The sequence below is a fragment of the Antedon mediterranea genome, chromosome 5 (assembly GCF_964355755.1).
Source record: "Antedon mediterranea chromosome 5, ecAntMedi1.1, whole genome shotgun sequence".
Taxonomy (NCBI): Eukaryota; Metazoa; Echinodermata; class Crinoidea; order Comatulida; family Antedonidae; genus Antedon; species Antedon mediterranea.
In genome coordinates, this window is record NC_092674.1 from 9,279,080 (window position 1) to 9,306,992 (window position 27,913).

The 27,913-nt window shown below is 33.5% G+C and overlaps 1 protein-coding gene across 2 annotated transcripts; it reads right to left on the reverse strand.

Annotated features, from left to right (window-relative positions):
* LOC140048655 (mediator of RNA polymerase II transcription subunit 14-like) lies at positions 1–27,849 on the reverse strand. 2 transcript variants are annotated; one of them, XM_072093424.1, is made up of 40 exons: positions 27,796–27,849; positions 22,809–23,008; positions 22,145–22,171; positions 21,631–21,736; positions 20,931–21,025; positions 20,445–20,523; positions 19,916–20,045; positions 19,403–19,443; positions 19,001–19,088; positions 18,536–18,643; positions 18,286–18,329; positions 17,887–17,975; positions 17,445–17,592; positions 16,621–16,689; positions 16,482–16,524; positions 15,970–16,095; positions 15,652–15,730; positions 15,258–15,420; positions 14,738–14,948; positions 14,461–14,624; positions 13,509–13,585; positions 13,054–13,165; positions 12,567–12,615; positions 11,887–12,024; positions 11,519–11,604; positions 10,887–11,036; positions 10,553–10,627; positions 10,141–10,267; positions 9,956–10,023; positions 9,326–9,568; positions 8,740–8,839; positions 7,849–7,968; positions 7,201–7,395; positions 6,765–7,009; positions 5,526–5,649; positions 5,263–5,324; positions 4,779–4,886; positions 4,207–4,326; positions 3,478–3,652; positions 1–1,692 (listed from the first exon to the last, which is right to left on the reverse strand). In XM_072093424.1, the coding sequence occupies exons 2-40, from the start codon at positions 22,970–22,972 to the stop codon at positions 1,622–1,624; spliced, it is 4,419 nt and encodes a 1,472-aa protein (XP_071949525.1). In that variant the 5' UTR covers positions 22,973–23,008; positions 27,796–27,849; the 3' UTR covers positions 1–1,621. The 2 variants fall into 2 exon arrangements, with proteins under 2 accessions (XP_071949525.1, XP_071949526.1); XM_072093425.1 differs by lacking the exon at positions 27,796–27,849 and having other exon boundaries at positions 22,809–25,555.
* Positions 27,850–27,913: the final 64 nt, after the last annotated feature.

The window sequence follows — 27,913 nt, forward strand, 5'->3', positions numbered from 1 at the left end:
AATGAAACAAAAACAGAAAGATAATTCATTGAAATCAATGTAATACAATGATATATATATATAATAAAAACGTGATATAAAGCATTTTCCATCCAATTAAAAGAATTCTTTTCTTCTGCTGAAACTTAAATACACCGTTTCATGTATTCCTTTTCTTCATTTTATGTTCTTTCCTGTTGTGTAAATCTACATAAATAACATAAAAACAAATCAAATATAACATTAAATAATGATGCAACTATTCATTCATTTCAACAATATTTATGAGAAGAACTTATATATTTACAATGGTTTTTTTTATTTAATAGTATGACGCAGCACTATATTTTGTAAAAGATGATTCCCAGTAAAGAACTGTATTCAAATAAACAACGTAATGTTGTATACTGGGATCAGTTTGAATGCGTAAATATTTGTTTTCTTCCATCTACAATCCTGAAACGAAAGCTTGCTATCACTTGCTATTACAACTGTAAACAAGAAATATTTCTTACTAAAAACGCTGCTCGCTTATTGAAAAATATTTTTTATTTTAAATGTTTTTGAATGCGTCATCATTTTATTGTCGCATAATAGTTATTTTACCTGAAAAAATGAAATTTAAAGCAACAAATACTTAAATTGTCTGTCAGACAATGGTTTTTGGGTTTCTTTTCTCTTTTTATATGTGAATAAATATCATTTTTTTGTTACAGAAGTGAATACTCAATTTCTGTCACTTTAGTTAATTTTATTGCTAAGGTCAAGTCTGGGGTCACTTCATCACTCTAGATATTTCAAGTGTGAAGTATCCTATTACAAACACAAACTTTAATGGACTGTTTCGATAATAATTCAATGAATATCTGACAGTGAATATACCAGAAATGCTTTGGGATTTGTAATTTTAGCATGTCCTAATAGACTCTTTTCCCAGACGTTTTTTGGGTCTACTGTAGCATCTGGAATCAATAAATTATAGTGGAGTTTCCATTTTCGCAAAACTGTTGTCCTTAGAACTATAACTGCTGCTTGCTTTAGCTTCTGATTGAGTAGTCCTAATGGGACGTAGCGGGCTAGAGCAGCAGCGTGAAAAAACCCTACAAGTAGCATTCACTAAAGATTGATGATAGCACAATAAATGTTCTATATTTACAGTTGTAACTAATATTGGTAAACAAAGCAAAACAGCATCTAGTTATTCTAGATTGTCTACGCGACTATAAAACATCCCATACATATGTAGTTTAAGTTGACTGCACCACTAATGAGTATGTTGCCACTGATCCAAAAGTGTTTGTCAATAAAGTTATTATTATTATATACAGTTTTCTTTGAATCTCTGTTGCAATTCTGCCTGTATTCCTGCCGATTCTTGTACGCTATCATGTTTACCAGTTGGAAAGCTGTAGCAACTGGCAGAAAAGAAGCTACTGCATAGTATCAGGAGAGACTATACAGTATATCATATGGGATGAAAGTTGATGTCATAAGCTGTGATACTGCACGTTGTTTATTGTTGCTGGACATGATACAGCTCCTGAATTCTTAATTGATGGCATGAATGCCAACAATCATGCATAAATCTAGCATAGCAACTTAATTTGATCATCCAAGTAAAAGATAACAGTCTAACATCATTTCATACTTTTCCAGCAGGTAAATTTAGACTTCCCATCAGGTCTCGAATTGCTGGAAATATGGTGCATTCACCTAGAAACGTAGTACATAATAATTTAATAATTAAAAATACATTTTTTTCCTGCAAACTTCAATTTAATTCAGTTCAATTAAACATTTATTCTTAAAAAAATACAGAAAAAAAATTAAGATAACAATAAAAACAGACACAATTAAAAAGACAAAAGTAGAAACTTGTAGTAGGCCCAATAGTATATATAATAATAATAGTTTATTCTTATATAGCGCATATAAGCAAGCTCTCAATTAAATTATTTAAATTATGGAAGAGAATTTTAGTAAACAATGTTCAGTTTTTACGCAAACACTTGTTTGAGGGAAGCCTTGATAATTTCGGGGTGAAGATGATATAGAGTATCACGGTGTGACGTCACAACGATAGAGAGCGCTGCATGGTTGCTAGCCAACCAAAAAATGCGTTCAACGCTACTATGTTGATAAACTGTAAAGATCTGTATTTCTATCAAATTATGTATCTTAGCTTGATTTTTTTAACTTAAACTGTAGTTGAAGAATAAATAGATTTTTAAAAACAAATATTTAGTGATCTTTTGAAATTTTAGTTTGTTTTTATTGAAAATTATTATGTTTTAAAATTTTATTTTATTTTTTTATTTTATTCAATCAAAACCAACAGCGATAAATACCGCCACTAACAGGTTTGAAACATAAAACAATACAACATCAAAAACGGTTAACAATAAAATACTACTTCAATAAGCCTATTCCAAACCATTGGTGACTTCGGAGTCATTTTTGGTTGCGCTAGTAACCACGAAGCGCCACCCACTGTCGTGACGTCAGCACCGTGATACTCTATATAACTTGGGACCAGTAAATTAGTCTCAGTGTACTGAACATAGTACAACCATACCACATCAGAGTAGGGTGTAAACCATTTGAATTACTCACCTACCTACCTGACCTTCATAGTAAAATGATCACCAAATAAGTAAACACATTCAAAATATAACATTTTTTTGCGCCACGCCTTGAGGCAGTTATATTCAAGAGGATGGAAGCATTAGGAAACTGTATCACACAGAGGCTTATAGTTTACTATGGCTGGAAAATGGGTATTTGGAAACCCGGACTAGGCATGCGCAAACCCCAAAAAACTTCTGGGAGAAAAGGCTATTATGAGATACAGTAGGCGAATGGTGCGTATAGATGAAGAATTGTTTGATTAGTGAGTACGTTTGTGAGTGGCTGGGAAATTTGTTTACTGGAATGTTGGGGTATGTGGGTCTCTACGGCCTTAAGAAGTCTCTACCCTGGAATTTGTAAAGTTGGCCGAATATAGTTTAGGACTTTTGGGACTACTTCAGACTATATTTACGTTACACGAAACTAATTGATAATAAATCGTTATTTCTTAAATTACAACAAATTTCAAGTAACTCGCTTTATATCCAAATTTATTTTGATTTTGAAATTATGTTTATTTTAGCAACTTAGTGTAGTAATTTTGTAAAATGTTGTTTTAAATAATATTATAGAACAAACCTCCCAACAAAGTTTGTTGGTATCAGTGGATCTCAATCTGTAAGCATAGGTAAAGGTTAAAGGGTCTTTCACACCTGTTCCAGCACGGTTCCGGTCCGGCGGCGGATAATCCAATCGAACGTCAATGTTTCGTTTTACGAGGCCACGCGCATATCGATTGGCGCATAGCCACATGAAAACGAAACATTGGCATTCGTTTCGCCGGACCGGAACTGTGCCGGAACAGGTGTGAAAGGCCCTTAATAGGGCAGAAGTGGAGGAAAAGGTATAAAAATAATATTGAATACTTACTGCTATTCATATTGTATTCGCTCCAATGTTTCAATACATTTGAAACGAGTAGGGATGTAGGATTATTTTGTAGTGCTGGCTGCTCCAATTGTAGTGTTGAGTTATTAGGGTAGTGGACAATGGGTATGATGATTGATTGCGGTTCTTGGTTAGGGACATTTCTGGTTAGCTGGATCTGAAAATGAGCAAATAAGGGCAAATTAATTGAAAGAAGAATTACATAATTAATAATAAGCAGAAACACTTCCCATTTGCAAGGTTCAACAAAGCAAAAATGGCTTAAAAAATCAATTAAACTTAAATATTTGTTGGTATTACTGTATTAAAAACAAACAAAACATGAAAGAAAGAAAGATTTAATGGGTCATACAGGGTAGGGACAGACATAACAAATAATTGTATGATCCTTAAAGCTCTACCTACACTATCAAACTAGTTTAACAAAAAAAGTGACATGCCAAAATATGGTAGTGATATGACACCAACGTATATGGACACATCACATTTGTTTGTCACATATATGATATGTAGACCGAGCTTAAAACAGAGGATCTCTCTCTCATACATACAAACATTTTACACATTTTTGGTCCAATTGTTTTTATAAACTGCTAAAAAGAGGTGCATTTTTGTTTTGCTTATTGAAGCAGAACTCTCCTGTCTCAAAAATATGGTGCGTGTCTACCCTGTCCTCCAGCTACACATTGGTGTAAATGTACATTGACTTACGAAGATTAGTATCTTTTTGCTGACAACCACAGCAAGACTACCAAACCCTGCCACTGCTATATTGTTTGGTGGAATTGTCAAGCACAACTGTAAAGACCATTTCAGAGTTCTATCGGGAACCTGAAAAATTAGTATCACAATAATTAGGATTAATTCACCAAAGTGTTGCACTAACTATTTTTAAATAAATAAATTTATTATTAGAAAAAGGAGAATAGGAAGGGAAATTTTAAGGAGAAGTAAAAAAAAAATACACACAACCGCACACTCTTATAGAAAAGTGAGAGTTTTTGTAAAACACAAAAAAAAAAACCTAAAAGCCCTGAATAGGCAACCAAAAACTCTGAATCGCGTCACACAAATGATAGAGGTAGGCATGACCAGTTTTACGTTGACATAAGCACCTACGTAAACTCACAGACATTAATCCCTTTTTTAACTTTACAATTTTTTAGCAGCAACTTTTCGCGAACCATGTGTAAAGCACTCGTGAGCTGGATTAGGCGTATGGTCTACTTTTAAGAACCCTGGATGTAGACCATCTTGGTTGAAAGTAAATCTTGAACACTTACCAATTCCAATCTCATTAGCTGAATAAAATCATGTAAAATACGAGTTGGTGCGCTAATCAATCTCATGAAGGCATTCAGGGTGGTTACTTTGTATGGTGGACATGAAACCTATAAAAAGAATAAAAAAATACATTTTTCAAAATTAAATATGTCCTGAACCCACAGTATGTCAAGGATTAAGAATAGTAAGAATAAGTCCTTTCTGTGTCTATATTAAACTACTGTTAGGTTGCATGCACACTGATTATCACTGTAATTTTGAACAAGTTGTAAGTATGATAATCAATATGGAGTATATGTATATATTACATGGTTGCAGTGAGTCTATTGAACTTTTACGAGGTGAACAGCCAAATATATTGCTTAATTTTGTGCTCAATTGAATTTTTATGCAATAAGTGATTGACAATGGTATAATTTAAAAGTCTTAAAAAAACTATACACAAAAATATATAAGCCTACATTGATAATTATTGGGTCTTACCTTTACTTCAAAGAATCTACTAAGGACATGCATCTCTTCTGTGGTCCAATGATCAGAATTATCTGAAACATAATTTAATGTAAAATGATAAATGAATGTTGTTCCTACTCAAATGTACAAATGAATACTGCTGCTACATTCAGTTGTAGAAAGAGCGACACAAACACCCATGGGAAGCTACGGAATAGATTATTGATCATTATTGAATATTGGTCATTATTGATTATTGATAATAATGAGAGTGATTTGCAGTGGTCCCTTACCTTGTACTGGCTTTGCATGGAGCTGTAGTGTAAGGTTGACGGCCGGGTTGAATAACACTCTAAATAGCAGAGTATCCGACTTGAACTGAATAACACCTGGTTCTGTAGATGGGAGCACTTGTAACTAGAGATAAACAAAATTGAAAAGTAAATTATCAAAATGATACAGTCAACTCTAAATCTCTGTCTACACTATCAAACTTTATGTGCCATAAAATGTGATGTGCCCATATATTTACATGAAGTCATATCAATACTATTTGAGCATATCACTACCATACTTGGGCACATTCAAAATTGTTTTTTGACAAACTAGTTTGATGGTGTAGGCAGAGCTTAAAGATTGGTTTTCATTAGGATGCAACAGTGGGACATACATAGGCAATTTGACCAATCAGAAGCGACAGACTGTCTATCCAAACTGTTTGCTTGTAAATGATAAAATTACGTATATTGAGCATACGTCCATGGGTTGCTTCCTAGGGAACCATGCTTAACCAAAACCCATTGTTTCCTATTTTTCACTAATAAATTTAAAGATGTATTGTCCCTTTAATTGTCAAATTCCAAAAAACTTAATATAAAAAGATTGCGAAAAAAAGTGGATCATTATGAAGTATCATAATAGTTATTAACTTTCACTAAAAATTAGTCGAAAAAAAATTTACTCAACTGAAATACAGACGTTTTTTGGTTCAAAAAATAACTTTGACTTCCAGTCAAAGTTTTCGATCAAAACATATCTTATTAAATGCAATGCGCTTATTTGGCTACTCTGTATGCATAATCCTAAAACTTCCTCTCGATCTGTGTGAAAACACCTTCTCAACCGTGACGAGTTGTAAACAATCCTAATTAGCATCATGCATAATGTATACTCATGGTTTGAAATCTTTGTTTACTTTCGCTCGCGACTATTTTCCAGACGAAATGTAATCAAATTAATTTAGCTGTTAATTACGTAAAATTGTCGTTTTTGGCTCGAATTTTCGACTTAAAGTGAATAACTTTAATATTACTTTGATATGGCCAATTAAAATTTAGTATATTTTGACCTTCATTTTTTTGTGTTTCAAGGGACAATACATCTCTAAGAATTTACAGTTTAACATGAAAGTTGTAGTAATACAGTACTTTAATTTCATGTAATATCTTGTTTCATGTTGAAGTGTTGTGCAAATTTGAATGTAATACCAGGTGTCAATCACATATTTAAAAAGTCAATGAAAAAATACTTACCAATTCCAATTTATTTTGTCCAGTTGCATGAAGAACTCTCAGTAAATGTTTCTTAAGGTAGATAGCGGACAAAAAGCGTTCCAGAGGGCAGCATTGGTATGGTGCTGCACCTGTTGTGCTTGCTAGACCACCCGGTGTAGCAGGTGTACAAAGTTTGTGCAAAGCATCATGGGACAGAATTGTGGGAATGGAGCCTGCCCAAGAACGTTGTGGGAGGGTGCGTGATGGTTGACTCTGGACTGATCCTAAAGAAAACATTTGTATGAATTAAAAGGGAGACAAAAACACATAATATTTGATTATGTTTAATTTTAATTCAATAAATTGAAAATAATGTCCTCTAAATATTCCAAAACTCTCTGGATTTATACTAAAAATAAGAAAATATTAAAAAATAAAAGAAAACGAAAAGTTACAATGCACATTATTGACTTACCTATCATAGCCGGTGGCTGTGAGGCATGTTGCTGTATGGCATTACCAGGGGAATGTATATTAGCACTCCCAGGGCTTTGATGCCTGATGCTAGGTGATAGACCAGGTACAGAGGGTGAGGCAGGCCAGGTACGTGGGCTGGGCATTGAAATACTCATGTTGGTGTATGGAGATCCGTGACTCTCATGCATGCCTACTGTTTGAAACAACAATTACAATATTAGTTAATATTTGATAATAGTATCAAGGTGTTTATATTTGTATTGGTGATGGATGATGATTGTGAAGCTCTTTACTACTTGCTACAGCTCCTCTAACACTTGCAATGTCTTAATAAATTAGGATAATTTGCCTTTACATATCGAGATATAAGGAAAGTGATATTCCCACTGGGAAAACATACTTTTACTGGTCCCCAGTAGAAGACTGTTCTCCCAGGGTAAACCACTTTCCTGTCATACAATTTCATATCTATTTCTTCTACTGGTCCATAGTAGAAGAAATAAATAAAATAATAGTAAAATAGTTTAATGCAGTCTTCAGTAAAAGGTTGAGGGAGACGTATTACTGTTTCACTGATGTAATTAGTCAATAAACCATGTTAATACGGGTATGGTGGAGAATATTTATTATATTTTATACTGCTTACCTTGGCTCATAAATGGGACTCCGGCCGGAGATTGAAGGTTGACACTCATTGGTGATGGTACAGGTACAAAACCTGGAGAAGGGGCATGATGCATATTACCAGGTGACCCTGCAGCAAATGCTAGAAACAAGAAAGTAAGATTAATTATTAATTCATCATAGTCATCAGTGGCATCATCAGTTCAAAGGTTGACATCTTAGTTGTCCATTTTAATCTTTTCACTGTTCTCTTCAGCTATTTGTATGAATATGTATTACAATGTATTTAACAGGCCACCATCAGGACCATAGAAAGTTTTCTCTGAATCTGAATAGGAGTTGGTCGTAGCGTTAAATCATAAGTTGCTCCTTGTTCGTTTTACAGGAAAGTATCCCTTTAATAGCTGAAAAGGTGTTCCCACTGAAAAGGGGTGTTCCAAAGGCAGGATGGTAATGTATATCAAGAGCAGGGATGAGAGTGAGGAAAAAAAAAGATGTAATTTTATAATGTAGATTTTATTATTGAATGTTTATGGTAAGATCGAGAGAGATGAATAAGAAACGTGAAACGCATGTCCTCCAACTGGAAATTAGGCATTTGTGAAGATATTAACCCCGCGGCCGGTTTCATTACACAAATATTTGAACAGTTCATGGTTACTGAAAATAATACCATGTCAATATACAGTAAATAGCACCACCAACAAAGGCAATAGTTTGCTAGGAAAACAATCTCATTTATATTTAAAAATCCAGATCGTTTGACACCCGGCCCACCTAAAAAAAACTCTTCGGATTTGAAATAATATCGAGAGGTTCAAAATAATACTAAAACGCAGAAATTCACAGATATTTTTCATCCCTGCAAGAGAGTGGACAATAACATGTGTTCAGCAATAAATGATATGCTTACCAGGTGATGGTGTTCCAAGCTTAGATCCTGATGGGGATGGTACAATGCTTGGCGGTGATGCCAGTGGGCATGCTACACCTGGTGACTGTAAATTATATTGCTGTCAAAGAGAATAGTAATACGATTACATAAGATAACATTAAATTTGATATTATACAATGTCAGAGTGCGTTTGTACAGATGCGGCGCACTCAAGGGTATTTACAATGTTGGCACAGGTTCAAGGTTCTCCATGGCTATAGGGTAGAATAAGTCTTTGATAAAGATTTCAAACTGGAGGTTCAGTGTACGCATCTGGGCTGCATGCACTTTTACCCATTGCATATTTAGGAAGCGTAGGGGGGGGGGGGGGGGGGGTTTACTCCAGTGTGATACTGGTCCATCTCAGCCCTGTCGTTTGTGGTAGGCACTGCACTGTGGCTGCCATGGGAACCAAATAATACAAATTTCCTCAATTGAGAATATATTAATACAAAAAAAAAGTGTATTTTTAACACAATTACACATACAATTTGTGGATTTGTAATAAAAAAAACAAAAACAAAGCTCTTTATTCATGTTAAGTAAAAAAACAACAGAAATTTACTTGTTGCAAAACTGAGGTATGTGGGGAGGCTGGATGAGCCGGGCTATTACCCACTCCATGCATATAGCCAGATGTGTTGTGCTGCCCAGCACGTTGCAAAGGGCTCGCCCCTGTTGGTTGCTGGGCGGGTGGAAACAGATCCATAGTGTCCATTGCAACCGGTGATGGTGGGTTGTCATCTTCTGTGATTGATCGTCGCTTAGCATGCAGGACGGTGTCATCAACAAACATGTCAAGAAAGACCTGTAAAAGAAAATGCATTTAATATAAATTTGAAAGTTATTTAAAATAGATTAACATAGACATTTATGGTGATAAAGATATATTTTTGTTTGTCCATAAGATTGGAAAGGATTGTGAAGAAATAATATATATATAAAAAGTCATTTTATAGGTTTTTAAAACAAGACACTGTGGTTTGATGTTTTTTTTTCTTTGCACATGGGTTTTACGCTACAAGTTTTGTAAAATCCACTATTAATGGTATTTTTTTTCTTGATTTAATTCGTTAAATTTGCTATTTAATTTTCTATGCACCATAAATATAAATAAATGTTTATGAAATTAACGAAATGTGCTTACTGTAGAATTGTGTTAAATAAAGACGAAAATAAAAAATAAAAATCATACCTTAAGACTATGAGTCGGGTTGAGTCCTGTAACAACTTTACTTGTGTCAAATAAACTATGAGCTCCATCTGAAATTATTAATTGTTTTGAGAAAGGCTTATATTCAAGTATAAATGTGTCTTTGGACAAGACTTAGCAACAAGATATTGGAAGGAGTAATACTCAGAGTGGTTGATTGTACATACCTCTGATAGCGACCATGTTCTTTCCTCGGCATTGTACATCTATACAGTAGATATTTCTATACACAATTCTAATATGCATTGACGATTGGGGTACCACAGTAAATTGTTGCAGAGGGTAATGAGGGTGCTAAAAATAAAAATAATAAATAAAAAAACACACAAATAAGGATGGTTAATTCAGTTTGACATGCATTTATTATTATTATTATTTTGTTGTGATTCATTTTTGTTTTTTCACAAGATAGAAACTATAATATTTAAAACTATGTAGAAAATTGATGGATATTATAACAGTAGTGCATTTCAGTCATAGTGTGAATAGGGTATTGAGTGATTCTAACAAAAATGCACAATTTTCTAAAAAACTATATTTGACATGACAATCTAACTTCTAAAAGAAGAGATGTCTTACCATGATTGCGCCTAGTTCAGGCCGTTTTGGTAGCTTAGATATTGCCTGTAGAGGGCTGTATGTATCTTGCAACACCTAGGAGAGAAAATTAATTATGGTGAATAAGTTGACAAGTAGAATGGAAATCTGTCTACAAATGAAAAGAGCAATGGTTTTTGGTATAACATTATTTATAGGCCTGTTTTGTGGCACAAAAACCTGGCTATATGATCAGTAACATTTAATACCTCTCAACGTGATATAAAATCGATCAATTAAATGGCAATAACCGACTTTATTATATTTCTCTATTAAGAATATTCAACCTCTCAATAAAGGATATCGTAATCCTTACCTGCATAAGTTGCGCAATGTTTTGGTGCTGGTTGAACTCGTGACGGAGTTGCTCCGATATGAGGACATGACAGTTGGCAGCCTTAGCCGATCCTCCTGTTCCCAGCGGCAGCGTAAAACCTTTCCGGTCAGGCTCCCATCGGATGGTAATCTTCAAAATAAAACAATGAAACTTTTGCATTTTATTGAGTTTGTTAAACCTTTATTTAACATTTGACTTCATTTTGTCATTTGGTTGGAGGATTGTAGGTCACATGATATTATATAAATGTTCTATTGCAATCTGTATGATGTCATCGAGAGTGCAATATCGTTATATGTGCATAAATATTGCATTCATTTACAGATTCATTTTGGTTATACAGTGACAAGAGGCTAGGCTAATCATGATTATCCTGTAGTATGCGCTGTCTATAATAGGAGTTCCGCATTGCCGAATGGTTTAGGCCTTCGTTAAAGTAGGTGTGTTATACAGAAGTAGTGAATGTTTTAATTCATGCAATGGAACAAATAATCTCATTAGGTGAAAAATGAAAATATGTTATAATCTGTGATTTTTTACCACATGAAATTATTTGAACCATTGCACTGATAAACATTCATTAATTGTATGATAGATAACAAAAAACTAACCGTGTTTGATTTGTCCTTTCCGTAAGACATTGTCAGTCGCTTGTATGAGAATGACCTCACTTCAACATTTAGCTGATTTCCAAATTCTTAAAATAGATAAGTCAGTTAATTCAGATAATTGCTACTACTGTACTAAGAAAACAGTCAAATCAAATCAGCACTGTAAAAAAATGTGATGTGCCCATATATGGACATAATGACATCATATCACTACCATATTTAGATACATCACACCTTTTTGTCAAACTAGTTTGATAGTGTAGACAGAGCTTGAAAAAAGGGTCTTGGCATTGTGTGAACAACAAACAGTGTTGAGTTGGAGGTGTGTTCTATATTATCTAGTTATAGTTGCATATTTGACTAATTACCATTGAGGACTGGAGCAAATTCAAGTACTGGTTTGTACAGCCGTACAATAGCATACCACTCATGTAAAAACTGCCTCCACATCACAGATGTACCACCTGATGTGTGTTCATATGCAAGAGTCACATGACGAATAGGAACTAAAAACAAAACAAAAAGTTATAGCTAGCAGAAATTTAACTAGAGAAAACCAAAAAAAATTACAGTAAAAGAGTATGTAAAAATAATTATACTGCAGTTGCTGCAGTAACTAGATTTTGTTTACTCTTTCACCTGTCTATGCAATTATAACAAGCTTCTTCAAGCTGTTTAATGCAATGTCTGCCTCATAAACTTACACACTGAAAAACACTAAAACCATAACGTTTTAAAACATGTAGTTACGGCAGTAACTGCAAGATGAATAGTTTTTTAATGATTCTTAAATTAATTAATAACATGTTTTTAAAAACATAACATACATATCAGAAACAAATCTGTCCCTTACAGCATGTTAAAAAAAACCAAAAAGTTTGTAATTTGGCTGAGCTTAAAATATCTAGTTTTCTGAATGCAAAATTGAATATTATGAAACAGCTTGGGATGTTAAGTCAATCCTGGTTTGTAGTTTCCATTATTTAGACTGTCTAAATAACAGTTTTAATTCCAAAGTTAATTGTATTTTAATACACAGTATTCTTACCTTGCTCCTTTGGGTTGGTGCTTTTTAATGGACAATTTGCAAAACATAACTAAAAAGAGAAACAAAATATCAAAAAACTAATGCACAATATTAACTTTGCAACTATACGTATAATATAAAAGTGATACAGCATTAATATACTGCTCTACTGTTGATCAATTATGTCACGTTATTCTACCCTCTTGTTATTTCATTCACTAGAGAGAATGCAGTGTAATGTTATGGATATTGGACTAACATCTGGCAGGCATTGTTTCAAGACCTGCCTGTGCCATATCGCTTGTATCATTGGGAAAGATATTTTCCTGTCATTGTTGCCTTGTCATTCTTGAAAAGCTATTAATGTACCTACATTGTACATGTGCATGCTAAAAAACTTGTTACACTATTTGGAAAGAGTACAAGATTGGTCTTTGAGGGATCATTGTCTTGGATGGGGTAGAACGGTTTTACAAGTATAAAGCAAACAGATAATCAATCGACCGACCTGCACTTGCCATCTCATGCTGCTTGAAAGCTGAAGTCGGAATGAACAGCTGACTAAATTCTTAGCAAGTTCCTCTGCTGCGTGTGTACATGGCCCTTCAAATGGTGGTGCACTAAAAAAGACAACAAAAACAAGGAATATTAGATTTAATCAATTGTAGATCATATTGTTAATTTAAAAAATGGTAAAAATCATAAATTTGGGTCATGGTGGAAACTATCAAAACACAGATTACCTTGTAAGCATTTGATGACATTTAATGACAGTATCATTAATAGTGAAGATAGTATCAATAGGATCAAATGAAAATGATGGTTTTGATAACTTAATAACCAACCAAATTATTGTACAACTGTTAGCTAAGACACCACCATTAATGCTGTACACCTGAACAGCTTCATAGCGTGGCTATTGTCAAACATTAAAGTAAATGTATTTTATATATATCTTCTTACCTAGTTAATTTGACAACCAGTCCAACTCCTTCCCCTTCCACCTGTACACCTTGATTTGATATGTTGTTTTTACTCAGCTAAAATACAATGAAATAACAAAGTTCATAAATAAAAATTGTCACCACCATCATGATTGTCATCACAGGTTTAAAATACAGACAAGAAATATGTTCTTGGTAGTTCCACATTTACAATTTTCACACCTCCCCAAACAACCACCATCCTACGTCTCTGGGTAATATTCTGCATATTCCATTTTAGGCCATCTGATTATTTGGGATCATATATTTTTATTTATTTATTTATTCGGTATATAAAAATATATTACAAAACGACAATCAAGGACTGAAATGAAATGTATTACAAATGACTAAAAATTAGTTAAAATTGCTATAAAAATAGAAACATCTTAATAAAATTAGATATCGTACCATACAATTAAAAACATACATGAATAAAAAACCTTAAAACATTCACTTATTACATATCTAAAAAAGAGCTAGTGGTGCCTATTAATTATATCCACCATGGTGGGAACTGGAGACGACCTAAGTCTGCTGGTTTTACAATGAGGTACTTCTAGAAAGCGGTTGAATCTGAGAGACCGAGCTGGCTTATGAAGAGGGGGAAGTATTTCTCTAAACAGCTCGGATTTTAATAAACCTTCCCCGAAAGACAACACAAGTTTGTTTCCAACCATTGCTCAGCATTGTCTATTTCTAGAGGCACATGTAGCCAGAATCTGCTTAGATTTGTAGTGTTTGCTAGGCTCGTGCTGCCCACATATCATATAATTAAAATATTGATTAGGGATATATTAATTGTCTTCAGATCAATATGGGCTATATTTTGAAAAACACTAGTGTTTATACTACTACTACACAAGATTTTAAAAATAACGAAATATATTAATATTTCTGAAATGTTGGAATGATAATTTCGCATAACATACCTCTTCTAGCAATTGAACATACGGAATACGCATGTCACAAAGAGAGGTAATGTGTGATAGACGATCTTGAAAGTAATGTACATGATCAAATCGGCGCTTCTTGACAACTGAAAAATGCTGGTAACCCGCCAGAGCATGCTTCCTTTTATTAGGTGCCAAATGTCCTGCAAGAAAAAACATTGTATTAAGGTTCTTACATACAAATAAAACCATTGGAGCTTAAATTATTATTTTGTTATGACCGTTTTTTTTGGAAATTATAAGTTTGCTAGCTGACCTTGAAATTCTGTATCTGGACCATAAACCAAACTTTCTGGCTCGATAGGAAAGATAGACAATGGGGCTAAGAAACTTTTGGCTGTATCAGGATCCGATTGCTGAGCATCATGGGGTATTTGGTCATAAAAAGTCGAAGGTCGAACTCGTAGAAGGTAGTACTTGATCTGTGTTTCAAATTCTCCACCTTGTTCTGTGATGAATTCAACAACCTATACAGACACAAGTACAATACAAAAGGTAGAATTATAGTACAGTATTTATTCTGTTAGAATTATTTTACAGTATTTGATCTGTTAAGTTATAAATATTTTACATTATTTGTTCCATTAAAGTTAAAATTATTTTACAGTATTTGTTCTGTTAAGTTAGAATTATTTTACAGAATTTGTTCTGTTAGGTTAGAATTATTTTACAGTATTTCTGTTAAGTTAGAAATATTTTACAGTATTTGTTCTGTTAGAAGTATTTTACAGTATTTATATAAAATAAACTTTAAAAAAAAATATACTATAACTTACCACATAGTAATTGTTATGCCTGGTCAACTTGAGATACAAACGATTTTGAGAGACTTTGTTTAATGGATGATCAGCCGAGATGGACACTAGAGGGAGTCTTTCAAGGCAGATAACTGGCTGAAGCTGAACTGCACGTTTGCAATGTTCAATACAAATGGTAAATCTGTGTTGAATTAAAAATAATTCAATGGCGGAGTTCTGTTTCGTGTTTCATGGAAATAGAGGGTGTTATAACATTTTCGCTTCTATGGAATAAGCAATGATACCAACAACTCCTAATATGGCAGGGATATAGCATGTAATGCAAACACATCAAATCGAGTATACTCAACATTAACTCATGCAAAACACCAATTTTTTTGTAAAATTCACAAAAACTTTATAGTAAACCTACTTTAGACGTATTATATACTGGTAGAGTTTAGTAGGGTCAGAGTTCAGACATTCTTCAATTTCTTCAAGAAGAGCAGCACCTGAAAACACAATGTATTTCTGTTAGTGTTATAAAAAATGAATTTCAACAAAATTGAGGTTCTATTGGACCAAATATGAGCATGAATTAATAATAATTTGATTATTTTCCTACAGGCATTTCTCCAAGAACCACAAAATCTAGGTTTTTCCCTAAAAAGTCTAGTTTTAAAAATTAACTTTCAATAATATTATTTGTGTTATTAGAAATTTAGTATGTGATAAAAGAATGATTACGTACCAGCGTGGGCAACATGTGGCTGGAATAGACCGGTCTGCATGTCCACCGAGATGGTCAAGTGTTCTGCTTGACTGCAGGGTTCTAGGATTGCAATACTCAACACAGGTGGATTACCCTGGATTATAGCTGTTAGAAGAAATAATATAAATTATACAGAAAATAAAAATTGTGACAAGGTCTTTTTATTTTTACAAAATTGTTAATTTTGTTTATTTCATACACATCCAACGAGTAAGTCGCCAATTAGATGATGTATAGACTATTTTATAATTTATCGTGCTTATAAACAAAGTCTCAATCGAGGGAGTGGTGAGTTACAACTTGGGATTGGAAGGCAAGCATGTTAACCATCAAGCTACAGCTCCATTACATATTGGTAAAATGACTGAAATGTATTTCAATTGCTTCATCTCATTCAATGGTGTCATCAATTCTGAATTATATTTTGTAAACAATAACCTTATTTAAATGCAAGAATGATTTTACCATGTTTAAAAACACTATGTAATTACCTTTAGATGAGATGTTGGCTTTCTTTAGATCAAGTTGCAATTCCTACAAAAAGAAACATAACAGATACAAATTTAAACACTTTTTGTTTGTTTGTAGCAGCATATAGAAGCATATATGTCATATACATTTTTTATTTACCTTCAATTTAGCCTTTGACCGGATAAGAATGGATTCAACTAGAAGCCTTTCAATAGACAGCAACTCACTCTAAAAACATAATAATAAAAAGATTTCTGTGAGCTTGAACCCATCATAATTAGCCTACCTGGGATATATGCCATCCTCACATGCAAGCCCACACTAGTGGAGCTAGATGAGCCTAACTATTCCTTTTGTAAGATTAACTAATTCTTCCCACTTTATTTATGTTTCTGGCCCTTTAATTTGGAATCAATTAGATACTAGTATTGTTAACTCTTCCTCTCTCCCAACTTTTCGTAAAAAACTTAAGTAATTTGTTATCATTGTACTCAAACTAGACCTTCAAACTATTTTTGTCATGACTTTTTTATTTTATTTATATACAAATGTATTTTTTTTTCTTTTGTTTATGGGTCTTGCGTGACAAGTATTCTCTTCTTGCAAGATCCTCTATTAATGGTATTTTATGTATTTTCTCATTATAAATTATCATTCTTTTTTATTGTATTGTTTTACCATTGATAGAAACTAATAAATGTTGAATTATTATTATTATTATTATTAGTGTATAAGCCCATTACAGGGTATAAGCAAACCCAGGTGTATAAGCTCAACCTGGCACGTAAGACCACCTAGGTGTGCAAGCCCATCCTAGTGTGTAAGCCCACCCTTGGGTACCGTATAATCCCATAATGAATGTGTTTTCTTAGATAACGATTTCTGTTAATCGGGTGTTGTCTTTTAAGGCAACGAGGTCACCATAATACCATATAATCCAAAGGTAAATTAAAAGTTATAGAGCAATGAATGCTTTGGTTTACCTTGATTGCCTTGTTGACTATTGCAGCTTCTGATGAGGTCAAAGGTGGAGTATGCTTAACGTCCAATGGTTGTGACGAGTCTTTATCAACACATATGGTAACCGAATACAGCTGATTTTTGGACTTATCTAGGGAGCAGTTTTGTGCTCTGTAAAAAATATCACATATGAGTTATATATCACATATTGATTTATATATAACACCTTAATGAATTGGACAATTGTGGGTCACATGGAGTGCAATAGTATATAATATTTAATCGAGTAAGAATAAGAGTACTTATTTTTAATTTTTTTTTCATGTATGAATAATAATTAATTTCTGTTTGAATCACATTTTTCAGATAGCTATTTGCTATTGAAAATCACTAATGTATGCATATAAACAAGCCTTATCATATATTCATTAATCATTAGTAAAAACAATAAAATTGTATATCTACCTCCAATAGGCCAGTGTGAGATTCTGTGCTGCAATGTAACTAGTGGTTGTGATGTGCTCTCCCCACCTCTCACGTATCAAACGATGAGCCTAACCAACAACAAGGTGAAACATACAAGTCTTAATTACAATTTTTTAAATAAAAACCAATGGATTTTTACTATTTATCTAATCCCTTAAGGGGATGAGGTGGAAGTCCTATATTAGGATTTGTCTTTCTTAAATTAGACTTCTTCATCTTTAATATGCAAATACCAAAATAATTTCCAAAGTTTGTAAAATTACTACAAAATCTGATGTCTTATGTGTATAATTACAACAAAAAATTGTAAAAATGAATCAAAATAACAAAGATATTTCTGTTGCTAGAGAAAATAAATATGCAAATGAGTACACTCACCTGTGAATTGAGAACCTCTAGCTGCAAAGATTGACAAAAGCTATCTGATCATTTATATAAGGAATCTAAACTTTCAAAATCTACCTTTCTCTCTCATTATTACCTTAATTACAATTATGGAAACACCTACCCTAACAATTTTGAGGCATTTTGATGTTTGGATTTATTTTGTAAAAAGTATAGTGCCCTCTATGATTTGACCTTGCGTTACAAAGTATTCTAATAATCATACTTGAAGCTGAAAGGATACGGAGTAAGATATACATGTCGGCAAGTGGTTTTTCCTCTGTGAATAGTCTTGATTGGACCAATTGATGTAGATAGTGAACCTGCATGTTATGTACCAAGGCTTTGCCATCTAAAGTTAACAACAATCGCATTGTATCAAAAACACAGTAAATTCTAGAATAAATTAAAGATGTATTGTCCTCCAAAAACATGAAAAATTTAGATTTAAAAAACTTTGAATAGGCCATTTCTACTATATTTATTCACTTTCATAGAGAAAAAAAAGGGGAAAAATTACTTCACTAACTTTAAAAAAAGACAGAATAAATTAAATTTTTTTTGCTTTAAATTACAGATTCAGGTAAATATATGTTTTCAATCAAAATTTTGGTTAAAGTGAATAACTATTCTGTGACATTAAATGGCATATTCAACAACAAAAATTGTAAACATTATTTTAGCAAAATGTTGAGGGGTAGGCACATACCTCCTGTATCTGGGTCTTTGACTAAAATGTCCACATGAAGCAGCCTCCAGGGTATACTCTGGTCATCTCCCATTAATGTTAGGGTTGCCTACAACGAAAAGCAGACAACACATAATTACACTACAACAGACACTATGAATGATTTTGTGTTTTCATAAACGTATTAACATACTACTTAAATAACAAAATTACAAATGAACTACATCTTCTGATAGCTAAATTTTCTAGCTTTATAGACGTGCAAATCAAAAATATAATTGAAAAGGTTAAAACAAGTTTTATTAAACACTATGTGGTGTCGGTTTGTGGCATCAGTAATGTTATATACAAAGGTATACAGTATTTTGATTTAACAATTAAACAAAATTTTTAACAAATGTTTTCTAATATAAGTGTTCTTACTTCAAACTCCTGAGGAACATGGAACTTAACTGTGCCGTCAACTATATAAAAAAAGAAGAAATTCAATTATTTAAACACTGGATAAAACAGAACAAAGCTGTATATGAAAGCCCATTCACATCGACGATAAATGGATAAACATACATGACGTCATTTGATTGGATTTAAAAAAATATTATTTTTATCAAAGACAGCATTAATGGATGTAGTCTTAGAATGAAATGAATTTATTTTGTTTTATGTAAGAAAAGTGTATGTTTATCGTCGATCGTTATCGTCCTAGTGAGTAGCAGTCTTTACGCAGTTTCTCAAATGTACCAACAACTGCTGTTATAAAGTCAATGTTAATTTTGTTTGTCAGTTTTCAAAACAACCTGAGCAAATATTTTTCATATTAAATTAAATGATTTAGATTAAAAGTTGGTTGATTTGAAATAAAATCTCAGTTTTTCACTTAAGCACTTATTATGACTTAAGTAAAGACATGAAAACCTTGGACAATCCTGTACCTACCTATAGACAGATTTGAGAGTTGACTTGGCATCTCAGATGTAACCAGTCTATGTTGAATGATCTGGTTCAACCTCAACAAAACTGAAGTTTTTTCTGAGGCAGTTATTGGGTCTGCTGGTATAATACGGTCCTAATAAAATACAGTGTAATCATTTCATCAAAATTAATTTTAAACATTGTTTCAACCCTTAAGAAGTTTCGCTTGGATTAACAAACAAAAAAAAATAGATTTTTCGCAACAGAAATAGCATGCGCATTACTTATAATTCCCCTAAGAGTTCATTCGTATCAAGAAACCACCAAATAACGTTAATTCAAGCTGAAATGGACTAGTACACAACAGGGTAACTCCTACACCTCTGAAAGATGGACTGGTGTCTTTAAAGAAAAGGTGTGCTATACAGTATATGTACACTGTAACTCCAGTTCTACCACCAGAACTATTATAGTGGAGCAAAGCCTTGACTGACCTAACTGCTCGGCCACTCGATTATAACATTATATTATACCTTTATTCTATAAAAAATACCTTAATACATGTAGGTAGCCTTCTATATCTGCCAGTGGTCAACACATCAACAGCACAGGGTATTGAGAAATTTGGCAATCTATTGAATTCAACCATACAAAATAATAAATATCAGTTTTATTTTCAATCTCAGTCAACAGCAAATTAAATAATTTTAATAGTATTGAAGACTTTGGAACAGTATCTCTTTAAAAGGTATACACATCCAACAGTGAGCATCTAACTAATTAGAGGATGGATAAATTATTTTATAATGTATTGTGCTTATTATAAACTAAGTCTCATTTGAGGTTTAGGGAGTTGAGTCGTGAGTTACAACCCTGGTACTAGATCTGGATAGAACCCTAGACCTTGGGATTGGAAGGCAAGAACATTAATCACCAAGATACAGCTTCACAACATCTAAATTTAGAGACTTATTATACAATACAAATATTGATGACAGTTAGAATAAGCACTCAAGCTTAGGCCTAGAAGAGTACATACCTGGCATGTACAAGGTTTTCTCTAGCCATACGGGCAAGCATGTCTGCTGTGTCTACTAGTAGAAGTCCCTGATGGTCCAGAAAAGCTGATATAGCCTGTTATAAACAACTGTATGTTAATTCTTTTAAATACAGGTATAATCCTACTGTGGGGCATCAGCCAATGTAGTGTACAATTATTGATCAAGGAAACCAATAAGTATTATTTTCTTATTATTTGAATAATTTGTAATCTTATATTCTACTTGGATAAATGACAACATTCATAACCGTAATAATTGTGGTAAACCAAGTACTTTTATTTTTTTTATTTTATTTTTTTTTTATTTTATTCAATTTTCAGGTACAACAATACATGACAATACAGCGGTGCAGCACCCTGAGGATTGCCATGAGTGCAAAGCACTATCGAGATGGCTCTCCATATACTGCACTAGAACATATAAGACAAACATATACACAAGATGCTCTACATAAACAAAGACTTATTATTAAGTCGTTGGGAGTGGAGTTGTAAATTGTCATGAGAAAAAAAACCCTGACATATGACAGGACTTGAACCCAGGACCCTTAGATTGGTAGCCAAGCATCATAACCACCAAGCCACAGCTCCACTCCGAGCTTATTTTTTATAAACTAGACTTTGATCTACTATAAATAATGTTGTATTTATTACTACTTAAAATTGTTGATATACTTACTGCACATTTGTCTACTTTAGCAGCACTGCTTGCCCACTTCACCAGAGCCAGAAGCCTAATAAATGACTGCCGTGTTTTACTGGCAAACTTTACAATCTCAATTTTCCTAAGACACAAATGAAAATATACAAAACACAAATGTTGTGAAGCAAATATACAATGTTGCAATTATTTAAATGTTTACAATATATCTATTAATGATAATTTATTATTATTATTCAGCATAATATATATATATGTAAATCACAGTACATTAGAGTATAGGAAAATCTGTGGAAAACACTAATCAACACCCCTACACTAAGAGAACACTTTCCCATTAAATGAAAGAGAGGCAATATGTTTACATTAATGGTACACTATAGCTAAACCCCTATTCAGGGACAATTCACTTCTACGAAAAATTATTTACAGTACCACCGTGTTAAATTACCCTATTGGGTGGGGGGGGGGGGGGGGGGGGGAGACACTTTGTTGGGTCCACAGAAGGTTCTACTGTATTTAAATAACTTACTTTTCCATGTCCATTTTTCGTGGTAGTCTATATGAAAAAAGCAAACCATTAAAAATGTTAACATTGTATTTTTTTTATTTTTTTTTATTTTATTCAATTTTCAGGCACAACAATACATGACAATACAGCGGTGCAGCACCCTGAGTGCCATGAGTGCAAAGCACTATCGAGATGGCTCTCCATATACTGCACTAGAACATATAAGACAAACATATACACAAGATGCTCTACGTAGACAAAGACTTATTATTAAGTCTTTGGGAGTGGAGTTGTAAATTGTTATGAGAAAAAAACCCTGACATATGACAGGACTTGAACCCAGGACCCTTAGATTGGTAGCCAAGCATCATAACCACCAAGCCACATCTCCACTTGTAGTAGTCATACTAGGCCTATGTAATAATCTATATCTTATCTAATTTTAAAAACACAAAACTGCTACTGTATTAATTATTAATATGTGGCTTACTATTATTTTTCATCAAGAGTATTAATATTATGTGTTCAGCACAAACTTTGTGTTTGTAATGGAATTTTGAAAATTAAAAAATAAGTAAATCAAAAATAAGTCAAATCTAAAAATCATGATAGTCTATATCACTGATAAAGGCTGAACAATTTCTTATTTTGAATATACACATACAAGCATCATGTACAAACTTACAATTCTGAGAGCACTACAAGATCATGATATGTTCGTTGTATCAAGCTATCCAATAAAAAAGCTAACGATACATTTTGTCCCGCAGCATGATGTTGTGGGAATCCACCTATAGCGCCCATTGCCATGACGGCCATCTCTGATTGGTTGCTTTCAATGGGGGCCATGACTGTCTAACACGGTTAGATTTCAAACAAGGTTAGCTATGGAAAAAAATACATACATTTTTTAATTGGTGTGGATGGTGATGTGGACAGTTTCTTGAACAATCTCCAAGTCTTAGTCCAAGTCTTGAATGATATCTCAGACTTACTACCATGTACTAGTATGTTTGTAAATTGAAATATCAGGCACCTCCCCTCTCTACCGATAATATTTTGATTTTGGTTAGTTTCTTGTTATTTTGACTCATCCTCCCGCAGGGTGTGCACATTCCACCAATTGATTTTTTTTTAGGTAGAGAATAGAGGTATACTAGCGTCCAGGGCGTTTCTACTAGATTTCGTTTTTACGCCGAACTTACAATACACAAACGAAACAGTTAATACCAACGGTATCAGAAAAAAATACATTTAAATACATCTGATTGTTTAGTTCAAACACCTTGATAAGAAGTACACAAAATTATAATATAGGCTTCTTCTACTAGGCCTACTAGGCTAGGGGATCCAGTCAAGTCGCCCCATCGCAAAGTCGCCCCATACAAAGTCGCCCAATACAAAGTCGCCCCATCGCAAATTCGCCCCAAAACAAAGTCGCCCCGGCACAGTCGCCCCATCGCAAAGTCGCCCCATTACAAAGTCGCCCCATCGCAAATTCGCCCCATCGCAAAGTCGCCCCAACGCAAAGTCGCCCCATCGCAAAGTCGCCCACGGTTTTAATCATATTGGTTGCGTTTGATATCGATTGCGTTGTTACTTGTATACAGTATGTTTATCCTATATACATAATTTGTGTTTTAATTTTTATTTTACAGGTTTTAATGGAGTGATGTGCTTTTTTAAAAATCATTAAAAAAATAATCCCTTGTTTGAAAGTTCTAAAAAGATTATCCCTGATTTATAGTTTTGAAAATGTTAATTTAATATGATTTTAAAATTAGTTACCAGAGCCACAATTACGAATCTTTCTTCAACCTACGCGTGGATCATACCAGCTAATTTTTTAGGATAATATAATAAATGTATAAATGTGTAGTAGCCTAGGCCTTCGTATAGATTTACAGTAGTTAAAACAATAACAGTGTTGTAAGACAATGAGTGTTTAGGCTACTTATTGATCATTTTGCATCATTTGCAAGTTATGTGTCTTAATTTTATAATGACTTTTCAAAATAAAGAAATTAAAAAAAAAGGATTTCATCGCCGATATGATTGTTTTACATGCAGGTATTTTAGTAAAATTAAAACGCTACATTTTGACCATGGAAAAACCATCGTACAGTATCGTGTGCGTGTTTTTTAAAAAGGGGAATCCCCGACGGTCAGCAGAAAGACGTAGCAGCTGAGGAAACAGATACCAGAAGGCGCAGCTCCGATTGGTTTCAGAGAATGTTTCAGATGGCGAGTCGCCTTTTATTCAACAGCACAATGATCATTTTACTGAAGAAATTCTTTTCAACCCTTTTGGTTAGGCCTAGAACATTCTAATTATCATGCCTAATAAATATCCTCATATCGGGTATTTATTTAATTTTAAATTAAACAAGACAGTGAAGAGGCACGGAATAATACGTACACGGACGTACGACGAATACACACACGCACGACATCATTTACGACATATAGTGGGGATATGATGCAATTTTATAATGGATATAATGATGGGATTGCCTTTCCAGGCTTACAATCAATGTTCATTACGTAATACTATGTATATAATAGTAAACTGAATGTTTATAAATAAATTGTTTTACGTAATTTGTTGCATATAAAATAAAAGACACAGACGTAGCCTACGTTTCCTATAAAATATTTCACATTTAAATAATTATGTACTGTTAAATGACATTATGCTGGATAATATTATAATCTTAAACTATGTTTACAAATTATTAATATAGGCCTAATAATAATAATACATATTCATCGACCAAAGTAAAAATAATCTAGATCGTATAACATCATTTTATCGCGACCAAATTTAAACGCGACCGATTTCGAACGCGACTGATATCATCGTAAAACTCCGGCGGGGTTTCCCCATCTTCAGATGGTGCGTTGTAGTGCGACAACGGCGGAGTAATTACGGGGGTTTCCCTCTGGTAAGCTAGCACGTTAGTGCGACCGCGGAGTGATTAGTCGGGGGCTTCCTCTCTGATGATGGGGGTGCGTGCGTGCCGATCGTGTGACCTGAGACTACATGGCGGGGCTTCCCCTTTTTATGCCTTAAACGTTCCGTGTTATTTTGTGTATCATTGCGACATTTTACGCACTTGTAAACTATTTTTTAACGTTTTGGGGCGACTTTGCGATAGGGCGACTTTGCGATGGGGCGACTTTGCGTTGGGGCGACTTTGCGATGGGGCGACTTTACGATGGGGCGACTGTGTCGGGGCGACTTTGTTTTGGGGCGACTTTGCGATGGGGCGACTGTGTAAGGGGCGACTTTGTATGGGGCGACTTTGCGATGGGGCGACTTGACTAGCATCCCTAGGCTAGTACCAGCCCTTCATAGCTAGGCCTAGCCTAGCTAGCTATAGGCTACTACCTAGATGAGTAAATTAATGTTTATAATTAGCCTAGGCTAGGTAAATTGGCTTGTTTGGTCTAAAAAATGAAAGTGAACCGAATCGTTCCGGATTCACATGGCTTTAGTTAGCCTATAGCCTAGCTAGGTTACTTCCTAAATTTTTAAATTTAATTTACAGTCTTTCAAACAATATTACATTATAGAGGTAAGTGAAAGAATCATTTTAAAACAAAAATTATGAAATTTGGCCAATTATCACCAAAGATATTGCAATTTTAGTGTCGACCTTTTGTAACCCGATATCCCTATTATATAATGCATTATTATTGTTTCCCTTGTGTGTAATCAGTGTGTATTTAGCCTATGTAAACAAATACACAACAGAAAATTACCAAGTACCATTTGTATGAATATTTTTTAATAAACTTCTTACGAAACATTAGTACGGCAACACCAACAATTAAGTAAGTACTTAAATTTTGCAACGAGGTCAAAGGTCATCACATATGAGGTCAAAGGTCAATTTGTAATAAACACTAATAAATATATATTTACCATCCTAAAAACCCAAATTTTTTGAAGAAAACATACTTTAAAAGGTTAATAGATATAATGATGATATATTTGTATGTTTATTATCATAAGATATCATTGAATATCTACATAAATCCAAGATTTTATGTTGGTTAGCAGTTAAGTTCATACACTTAGTACAGTAAATTTAGAATATGGAATAAAATATTAACATTTTTCAATGCCTCAAGACCTTTGATGGTTTAAGTAAATGTTTAGATAATTTGTATGTGCTAATTTGGAAATCAAATAATCAAAGTGGAGTTTAATATGAAACTAATTTGATTTAATTTCTTTTCCAGGCTATAAGAAATACAGTTCATTAAACATTTGAATAGAGTTGTTTCTTCTTTAGTCAATTGGTTTCAATGGACTTCTTTACTGTACATCATCCAGAAACTGCAGAAATATTTATTCTAGAATGTAAAGAAAGAAAAGAAAATCAAGTTAATATTAGTGTTCAAATTAACAATATAGTGAAAAACTACTTTTCTTGAGTAATGAGGAATACAAATAAAAACAATATTCAAGGTTGACCACGTCTAGGCCTATATTAATTAATTAGTCTTGCTGAGCATAAGTCTAGTTCACATTATATATATACTGTATAAGCCTAGGAAAATAAATAAAAACATTTAAATAAAGTTAAAATAAAAATAAATTATTTTAGTTACAGTACTAATTAATAACATAAAAAAGTTCTATTTACTGTATTATAGACTAGAGGGCCTAGGAATAAGAGGGAAAAAAATCAAAATTATTTAATGGTTTGCTAGGCCTAAAAATATAAATTTCACTTTTGGTGTTGTTTTTATGGATATAACATAAAATAAAGGTAAATTTAATACAAAGAAAGTAAAATCAGACAAGTTAACTATCTTTAATAGTCTAGGCCAACAAGGTGACGCCATCTGTTTACTTTGCCTGCCTTGGAAAATCTCTCAATCAGCCTAGGCGAAATGTAGTGCGCCCTCTATAATGGCCTAGCCTAATCAATTTTTAAATAGGGTCACTTTTCGCACTCTCTCATTTTTTTGCGCTAAGGAATATAATAATCTAACAAACTTACCTTTATATTTCAAAATCCAAGGAAAACAGAGATGCGATCAAAAAACTTAATCTTTAATGTTTTCCGTAAGTAAAATCCGATCAAAAACTTGTTACCATCGTAAAATACGCTAAAAATTATATTTCGCGGTCAAAGGTCACTTTATATTTTTTGGCAAATATTCAAGACGTCATATCCGAAAGTAGTTCCAGCATAACTACAATAAGTCCGCCGAAAAACAAAAACAAACATAGGTATTCCCCTGTCGCGGAGGGACACATGTTTTGTATTTAAATTGTTGGTTCCCTTATACACAGCGCCCTCTAGCGATATTAAATAAAGCTAGCCTAGCTAGGCCGGGACCTACTACTAGCTAGCCCACGTCTAGGGCGGCCTAGCCTAATTTTAGCAAGCTATTATTTATTAGCCTAAGGTCCGCCTAGGCTAGCCTCCTCTAGCTAGTAGGGCTAGGCTCCTAGGCTACTAGAAGCCTACTACTACTAGCCTAGTAGGCCTAGCTAGGGCCTAGCCTATCTAGCTAGTACTAAAAGTCACGGTTGCCTAAAAGCTACGTTACTTTTTGGGCATTTTCACAATACCAGCTAGACTAGGATAACTTTAAAACGTTTCTTAACAACTTAAAGAATTTATTTTTAAATAAAACGTAAGAAAAATTACATTTTAAACAGAAAGTCTGCTCGATCTTCGATAGGAATCTTCCATATTTTCCTCCTCCTCCCTGTTATCTGTGTAAACATATGCAACAATACGGCCCAGAAAGGAAGATATCGATGCG